Raw genomic sequence first — 9,433 nt, forward strand, 5'->3', positions numbered from 1 at the left:
GGCCCTAGTCGCTAAAGACGAGAGATAACGGTTTTCCACACAACATTCACACTAGATATGTGAAGTAACATTTGAACACGACGCTCGGGCAGGGCAGGAAGTAGCCAGAGCGCTGCCGTGTGGTTGAGAAGAGTCCGTCTGCAGCAGAACCACAGCAGATTTGCGGAGCCAGCCTGTGAGTGTATGAAGCCGCGGCTCTTCTGACGGTCGCCGGGCGTCGTCTCCAGAAACGCTAGCTGTGCGGAAGGCAATGGGGGAAAGTAGCTCCTCTCCAGACATACAAAGTCGGTAGATTTTCCCACAGAAAGTTAAGGTGTCAAGGTGGGTTTTGGTGTGGACTTGATAAGCCGTTGTTCCATTAGGAGGATGTAAGGCCTTAAACGCCCGTTTGTTCTTCTGAACCACGATCGGACCCCACGTTGGCTGCCTACTAATGCTAGACTGGGACAAAGTGTGTAAAGCTGTTTGTCTTTTCAGATGGGTCAGATCTGAGGGTTAGGTTTGATATAAGATATAAAATCCAGCCGTGATTTGGGATTTTATTAGAACTCTACAGTGCAGCTCTGTTCTCACACTTGTGTGGAGGAGGAGCAAGCCTGTAGCAGCCTCGTGTTTACCGCTTAAAGATCCTAGTTTGCTTGTTCGTCCAGATGACAAGGAAGAAACGCCAGCCTGATTAATGAGTTGATGAATGCATCATGGAGACACTAACGAGACAATAAACCCTCTCTTTTCCCCAGATCTGCATGTCCCTCAGCAGCTCCCGGTGTGTGAGGAGGTGGTTGGTGGAGGAGGTCAGCCTCGAGTGGAGGAGCAGCAGCAGCAGCAGAGAGAGCGAGCTTCACGGAGTCCCAGAGACGGTAGATCTGGAACGTTCTTCTGTTTAAAAGTTTGGGTTGAAGGTGTTTTAACCAGACAGCGGTGGAAACAAGCAGAATCTGTTTCTGGTTGTTGGGGTTTGGTTTGATTGACTTGATGCCCCAAGGGGGAAATCCTCCATCCGGTCGAGGTCAGTCCGTTAGTGTGGTGCTCCTGAAGCAGGTAGGAGGTGATGTAGCTTGCTCAAGGATACGAAGGCAGGTGTGACTGCGTGAAGAGGTCGGTCCCAGGCCCTTTGATTGGGGACAAAATCCCTGAGCACCAGAGACCAGGGCCTCTTAGCAGCTCAACAACATTACTTGTTTCTCAAACACACAGAGAGACAAGACAGAAAAAGTAAAAACTGAAACAGGATGAAAGACAAAAAAACACAACAGGAAAGTGCTGCCAGGTAGACACATCTTAGTAAAGGGGGTGTAAACTAACAAGTCAGCACTTTGTCAGGGCTCCCACACATCCTGGAAAACGATAGAATTGATCAAATGTCCTGGAAATATTATTGAGGTCAAGGAAGATGGTCAAGCTTGTTTGTAAAATAATATCTTTGACCGGAGAGGGCACGTTTGTTACCTGCTGAGATGTGATATTTTTATATGTTTTATCCATATGTTAATTTGCTGTGATGTGACACCGGCGTATGACGTTTTGGTGGTACGTTCACTCACAGAGTCCACGTAGAGACTGAATAACGTGACCTCCCATCAGCAACACCTGTCATCCCAGCAGCACACGTCATGGAAACTGATCTTTCAGAGGAGTGGGAACCCCGATTCTTTTCTGCTTGGCGTAGGAAAGGCTTGACTTTTTCATCAGTCAATCAATCGACCAGTCAATCAATCAATCAGACTTTATTTGTATAGCACTTTTCGGTAACACTTTAGTATGGGGAACGTAGTCACCATTAATTAGGTGCGTATTAGCATGCAAATTAGCAACATATTGGCTCTTAATTGGTCATTATTACGTACTCATTAATGCCTTATTCTGCATGGCCTTATTATACAACCAGTAAGCCATTAACTATGAGTTTTCCCTCTATAACCTCAGAAGTATTGCTTATTAGTAGTACCATCTCAATATGCTTTGCTTAGTATGGCCTTTATAAGGTGGTAGTACCACAAGAAGACTTATTCTCCCTTACTAACACTTAATGAATATGCTCTGTTCTTACATAACAACACACAAAACTACAAGTGTTCATAGTGTTACATTACTCTAAATTAAGTTTTTGTTACTTAGCATATGTTCCCCTTACTAAAGTGACATCTTGATCATTACTAATTCACTAGTAATTAAGTGTTTTTATGTTCCCCATACTAAAGTGACATCTTGATCGTTACTAATTCACTAGTAATTAAGTTTTGTTACTTAGAATATGTTCCCCATACTAAAGTGACATCTTGATCATTTCTAATTCACTAGTAATTAAGTTTTGTTACTTAGAATATGTTCCCCATACTAAAGTGGCATCTTGATCATTTCTAATTCACTAGTAATTAAGTTTTGTTACTTAGCATATGTTCCCCATACTAAAGTGACATCTTGATCATTACTAATTCATTAGTAATTAAGTGTTTTTATGTTCCCCATACTAAAGTGACATCTTGATCATTACTAATTCACTAGTAATTAAGTTTTGTTACTTAGAATATGTTCCCCATACTAAAGTGACATCTTGATCATTACTAATTCACTAGTAATTAAGTTTTTTTATGTTCCCCATACTAAAGTGGCATCTTGATCATTACTAATTCACTAGGAATTAAGTTTTTGTTACTTAGAATATGTTCCCCATACTAAAGTGACATCTTGATCATTACTAATTCACTAGTAATTAAGTTTTTTTATGTTCCCCATACTAAAGTGACATCTTGATCATTACTAATTCACTAGGAATTAAGTTTTTTTATGTTCCCCATACTAAAGTGATATCTTGATCATTACTAATTCACTAGGAATTAAGTTTTTGTTACTTAGAATATGTTCCCCATACTAAAGTGACATGTTGATCATTACTAATTCACTAGTAATTAAGTTTTTGTTACTTAGCATATGTTCCCCATACTAAAGTGACATCTTGATCATTACTAATTCACTAGTAATTAAGTGTTTTTATGTTCCCCATACTAAAGTGTTACCCAACCTTCTCATAAGAACATTGACGACATCGACAATGCCACGTGAGTGAGCACAGCACAAGAGCGTGTCGGTTAATGTTCGTTTGTTCATTTGTAATCGCCTGTCGCTTGGAACACAGCCGGAAGGGCCGTTTTCCATGTCCGACCTGCTCTTGAAGAGCCCCGCATCGGTAGTTGTGTCAGACACAAGAACGTGTGAGACATTGTTGTGTAGGAAGTGGGGTTGTTGTGTTGCTGTGGTGTTGTGTGTCTGTCGCGTCTCACTCTCAGCCTTCACCGCTGGCTAGCAGAAATACCAACAGGAGAGCCGAGCACATAAGACTCTCCCTGCCAGTACTCAGCCTCTCCAACAGCAAGCCCCATGTAGCGCCCCCTGGTGGCGACACACGGTAACCGGGTACACCTTGGACCCTGGCTGAACTACAAGGGACTCGGAGGAGGTCTGTCCCCTAGACGTGCGGTACGCAGGCCCACCGGTGTGTGGATATTCCCTGATGCCCACGAACCATCCCCAGCTACGGGTTAAATAGTGCCCCCTAGTGGACACCTCGGGAGAGGACTAGGCTGCGGCAGTAAACCCCTACACAACATCAACGCCCACAGTGCTGTTGTTTTGGGGTTTTCTTGCCCTTTTCTTTGTGTTTAAGTGGGCGACAGAGGAAGATGCAGAGGACAGGAAGAGATGGAAACGGGTGATCTGCTGTGGCGCCCCCTAACGGGAGCAGCCGAAAGTAGTAGCAGCAGTAGATTATACCCACTTTGTCCAAGGAAAGGTCTCCAATAGACACTGCCTGTCCTGAAGGTATGTTCTAAACCAGTTGAGAACCGGGCCAGAAAGGCTGACCCATTTTTCTAATCTCTCTCGCAAAACATCATGATCAACGGTGTCGAAGGCGGCACCGAGATCCAGGAGCACAAGAACTGACAGTTTATTAGAGTCTGTGTTCATATGCAGATCGTTCACAACTTTGATAAGTGCTGATTGACAAATGCCTAGAAGGTTGTTCGATATTAAATAGTTATTAATTTGAGAATAAACTGTTTTCTCAAGGATTTTGCTGAGGAATGGTAAGTTGGAGATGGGCCTGTAGTTGGCAATAGCTGTCGCATCAAGATTACTCCTCTTCAGTAGTGGTTTAACGACAGCTGGCTTAGTGCTGCAGGAAACACTATACCTGCCTGAAGACAGCAGCTAATCATTTCTAACACATCATGTGCTAGGCAATTAAAAACAGTTTTTAAAAAAATATGGTCGGGAGAGGATCCCAGCAGCAGGTGGACGACCTGAGCTGCCCAACAATATTGTCTAGACTTCTAAGGTCTCGAGTGTCAAAGTGAGACATGGCGCCAGGGATATTTCTGGAGAACTGGAGGGCAGGTTCAGTACTGGATCTTGAGGCACTAATGTTCTGTCTAATGGCAGTAATTGTGTTATTGAAGAGTGTAGCGACCTGCTCACATATTTGAGTGGACAGCATCTCTGATGGGTTTGGAGATGGTGGATTAATAAGTCGGTCGATAGTGGAGAAAAGCACTTTACTATTGTTAATATTTTCATTAATGAGTTTAGAGAAAAAAGACTGCGTGGCCTGTTTAATTTCTTTGCAGTACTTGTTCGGTCGATCCTTGTAAATTTCATGGTGAACCTGAAGTTTAGTCTTTCTGCCTGGCAACACTCTCTTAAGCTGCCTAACAACCACCCCATTTCTCCCCAATGTTACTTGGCCAATTACCCCACTCTTCCGAGCCGTCCCGGTCTCTGCTCCACCCCCTCTGCTGATCCGGGGAGGGCTGCAGACTACCACATGTCTCCTCCCAAACATGTGGAGTCACCAGCCGCTTCTTTTCACCTGACAGTGAGGAGTTTCACCAGGGGGACGTAGTGCGTGGGAAAATCACGCTATTCCCCCCCTCACCCCAAACAGGCGCCCCAACTGACCAGAGGAGGCGCTAGTGCAGTGACCAGGACACATACCCACATCCGGCTTCTTACCTGCAGACACAGCCAATTGTGTCTGTAGGGACGCCCGACCAAGCTGGAGGTAACACGGGGATTCGAACCAGCGATCCCCGTGTTGGTAGGCAACGGAATAGACCGCTGCGCTACCGGGACATCCCTGATATTTTGTATTTTTGAGTTTTGAAGTTGTTCACAAGATCCTCAGTTTGTGATACCATGAACGGCAACGGCATGTATTATTGTCGATGAAGTGTTTTTTACTATCCGAGTGCTCTTCTGTTGTACAGGAAAAGCAGACACATCAAAAAATATACAACAGGGTACCGTTTTAGTTGTATTCATCGGGCCCTTGCGGTGCCCCGGCCCTTTAAGTGCTTGCTTTTTCCAAACAAGCCCCAACCCCTTCCCCGTTGGTTGTAATGTTTTCTGATATTTTTCAAATGTTTTCTATCCTCCCATTGTAACGCCGTGTGTTTGGACCCAGTTGCAGAGACGAAGCAGAGGCAGTTGTTAAGTACTAAGTCACTTTACTGGACTCCGGAAAGCATACAATAACCAAAAACCACTGCCAAACAGGGCAGGCAAACACTAAACACGGGAAACACTCTCACACAGAGGAGGCAGGCGAGGGCTCAGGAGACGGGCGAGGGTTCAGGAGGCGGGCGAGAGTTCAGGAGGCGGGCGAGGGTTCAGGAGGCGGGCGACGGTTCAGGAGGCGGGCGAGGGTTCAGGAGGCGGGTGAGGGTTAAGGAGGCGGGCAAGGTTTCTGGAGGCGGGCGAGGGTTCAGGAGGCGGGTGAGGGTTCAGGAGGCGGGCAAGGTTTCTGGAGGCGGGCGAGGGTTCAGGAGGCGGGCGAGGGTTCAGGAGGCGGGTGAGGGTTCAGGAGGCGGGCAAGGTTTCTGGAGGCGGGCGAGGGTTCAGGAGGCGGGCGAGGGCTCAGGAGACGGGCGAGGGTTCAGGAGGCGGGCGAGGGTTCAGGAGGCGGGCGAGGGTTCAGGAGGCGGGCGAGGGTTCAGGAGGGTTCAGGAGGCGGGCGAGGGTTCAGGAGGCGGGCGAGGGTTCAGGAGGCGGGCGAGGGTTCAGGAGACAGGCGAGGGTTCAGGAGGGTTCAGGAGACAGGCGAAGGTTCAGGAGGCCGGCGAGGGTTCAGGAGACAGGCGAGGGTTCAGGAGGGTTCAGGAGACAGGCGAAGGTTCAGGAGGCCGGCGAGGGTTCAGGAGGCAGGCGAGGGTTCAGGAGGCAGGCGAGGGTTCAGGAGACAGGCGAGGGTTCAGGAGGCAGGCGAGGGTTCAGGAGACAGGCGAGGGTTCAGGAGACACGGGCATCCGCAGACCGGCGCTAAGCTTTTCCAAGACTCGACGAGGCATGACTGCAAAGCACCCGGTCCAATAGTCCCCAGCACAGGTGCACCTCATCACAGGCCAATCAAGGGCAGGTGCCCCTCGTACTGGCCGACAGGGAGCTGTCACACCTGTTGGCTGCTGATCCTCTGGCCAGTGATCGTGTCACCCATTGGTTGCTGTGCACCGTAACTAGGGGCGTGATGCAGGGCAACGTTGTATTTATTGGCTGTGTGTTTAAGCACATTGGTAGCTGCTGAGTGCGTGACGCATGAAACAGGCTTGTACTGCTGCTATGTATTAGAAGTTTTTTTCCTGCATCTGTGTTGATATTCCGCTTCTCATTAGTTGAGGACTTCCATCCACACCATTGAGGGTTTCGGGAAAAAACCCCGCTATATATATATATATATATATATATATATATACACATACACACACAAAAACTAATGCTAATACCAGATATATAACAACCAGAATATTGCACCAACAAACATCTGTTGTTCTTTGGGGGAGCTTCTGAACGTATTGGAAAGCTTTTGTTTGGGCAAGTATTGCATGAAATGTTTCATGCGCCAAATTCCCAGCCAGAGCCATCTGGACCTGCTGCTTTACATGATGGAAATGTCTAGATTGTTTCTGGAGGCTCTGATTCAGTGAATTCTGAATCAAGGCCATTTTAGAGCAGCTGAAGTGCTGCTCAGTAGCTCAGAAAAGATTGGAATGTATTCACATGTGGCTGTCAGTTTAAAGCAGAATTGTTTTGAAGTATCAGTATCCTCAAGTGTCCAAGTTTTACATGTTCAATTTCATCACAGAATATTTTCATTCCCAGCCTTTGTCATTTGGAAAAGAACTTTTATGAAGAAGGAACGAAAGTAGAATTTTGATGCAGAAACATCCATTCATATAGGGTCCAAGTGCACAGGAAGCCTGCGCCTCTTAACTGTTGAGGAACATGAGGTTGAGGAGGAAGATTTTCTTGAGGGCCCAGGGGCGACCCCCAATCGACGTCAGAGGCGTCTCGAGGAGGACCCAGATTATCAATTACCTTCAAGGTTCTGTTGGGAAACTTTCACTGTTATACTAACTAGTTACCGAAAACATACTCCAAACGATGATTAGTTATCCGTTAAATGGACTAACAGCCCCAGACTAACTTCATTTGAGCTAATATTTGCTACAGCTAATTTTCATAACACAGGCTGTAACCTTTATCGTTTACATAAAGATTCACCCGGACTTACAGAAAATGTACACTTGTGTGCCTTTAGAAACTCGAATGAAAGTTCTAGAAATCCCCAAATTCACAAGTTGACCATGTTAACAGTCAATCTTTACCCTTCTGCTAATTGTCCTGCATTAGATACTGGTCTCCAAAGGTTCAGTCTGAGTTGGTCAAGCAGAGGAAATCTTGGATCAGCACAGAAGAATCGCGGATCAGCACAGAAGACTTGCACCTCACTCTGCGGGTGCGCATACTGGATCCCTCCCAGACCAACATGCTCTCAAACAACGGTACATTTTGGGAATGACATTGCCAAATGGAGAAATCACATTACGCAAGGAATGGAACCCCTAATCTGCACAGCATTAATGCTGAACTCTATCCATCTGAGAATTCTAACTGTCCTTAATCTGGGTGAGCTTTGTCCTTGTGATGAGTTCTTGATTTCAAAGAATTTATTCGTCACATGCTTCACGTACAAGTACCGTGAGCAGTGAAATGAGTTTTGTTAAACTCTGGAAACTGAAACAAGAGAAGTGGAAACAATAAAATAAGAATAAAATACAATAAAATTTAAAAGGTTAAAATTTTAAAAAGTTGAAAAATCTGGTGAGTATACAGAATATACAGTGAGCAGCACGGTGGCTCAGTGGTTAGCTCTGTTGCCTCACAGCAAGAAGGTCCTCGGTTCGAGCCCCAGGCCGTCCCAGATTCTGTATGGAGTTTGCGTGTTCCCCCCATGTCTGCTTGGGTTTCCTCCAGATGCTCCAGTTTCATCTCACCTTGAAAGACATGCATGTTAGGGTTTATACTCCTGTCTGTGCCCCTGACCGAGGCATGGCAAGAAGAGTTGGAGTTGGTCCCCGGGTGCTGCACGTTGGCTGCCCACTGCTCCTAGCTACACGGATGCCCACTTCCTCCAGTGTGTGAGTTGGGATGGGTTAGATGCAAAGGATGAATCTCCCCATTGCGATGAATAAAAATACATCTTAGAAGGTATATCCCGATAGATATCTATATAATATGTGCCGTTACTATACAAATACGAGTGTGCAAATAGTCTATTATTCTTCTGTCAGTTTTTAGGAAATACCCGATGCATGAGCTGAAGTGTCCCCTTCGTCTCCAGGAGGCCGACTTCCTAGTCCTGCTGAAGACCACCTTCCCTCAGCTGGCTGGAGATGATAAACCTTTTGACGTCTTTACAACCGACAGGTCAAGGAGACTACAGCCTCTAAAATTGGAGATGCTGACGCCAGAAAAAATCTTCATGGCTCTCAGATTCACAGGAGCAGGAAAATCAGCCTTGTACATCCGACTGAAGGTAGCTGCCACCAGCAGGAAAAGACACTTAAGCCATTTTCTCATGTGAACTTAGGACAAAGACCGGAGAATCAGGTCTGAGCATTGTCCAATGTTACTCTTTCACACATGTCTAACCCAACAGGGGGGGGGGGGGGTGGCGCCTGGGTAGAGCATGCATATGTTATCTGTATTGTTTATAATCTGTATTGTTCATGTGTGTGACATTCTTGTGTATGTTGTCCTGAAGAGCTGAAATAGACCCCTCTGGCCAGACCCTGATCTGTCGCTGAACCGGGTTGGCAAGTTTCAGGAGTGGCCTGTATGCTGGAATTAGCATAACAGAGATGTGGTCTGAGTTTCCACGGTGGGGGCGAGGAATGCTCTGTATGCATTCTTCTCATTAGTGTAAATTAGGGCCAATTTGTTGTTTTCCCTGGTGGCAAATTTTACATGTTGATCAAATTTAGGAAAAAAGAGAAGGATGCTGAATATGGAGGTGCCAGGGAAGAGGAGAAGAGGAAGGCCAAAGAGGAGGTTTATGGATGTGGTGAGGGAGGACATGCAGGTGGCTGGTGTGACAGAG

General features: G+C 46.2%; 1 protein-coding gene across 1 annotated transcript in view; it reads left to right on the top strand.

Annotated features, from left to right (window-relative positions):
• The window catches only part of LOC130130934 (uncharacterized), a 13,674-nt gene extending 4,571 nt beyond the window's left edge, over positions 1 to 9,103 (top strand). The window contains exons 2-6 of the mRNA XM_056300800.1: positions 741 to 860; positions 7,231 to 7,375; positions 7,684 to 7,835; positions 8,625 to 8,869; positions 9,098 to 9,103. Coding sequence (XP_056156775.1) covers positions 741 to 860; positions 7,231 to 7,375; positions 7,684 to 7,835; positions 8,625 to 8,869; positions 9,098 to 9,103 — 668 coding nt within the window. The remainder of the gene's footprint in view (positions 1 to 740; positions 861 to 7,230; positions 7,376 to 7,683; positions 7,836 to 8,624; positions 8,870 to 9,097) is intronic.
• Positions 9,104 to 9,433: the final 330 nt, after the last annotated feature.

This window comes from Lampris incognitus, chromosome 20 (assembly GCF_029633865.1).
Source record: "Lampris incognitus isolate fLamInc1 chromosome 20, fLamInc1.hap2, whole genome shotgun sequence".
Lineage (NCBI taxonomy): Eukaryota > Metazoa > Chordata > Actinopteri > Lampriformes > Lampridae > Lampris > Lampris incognitus.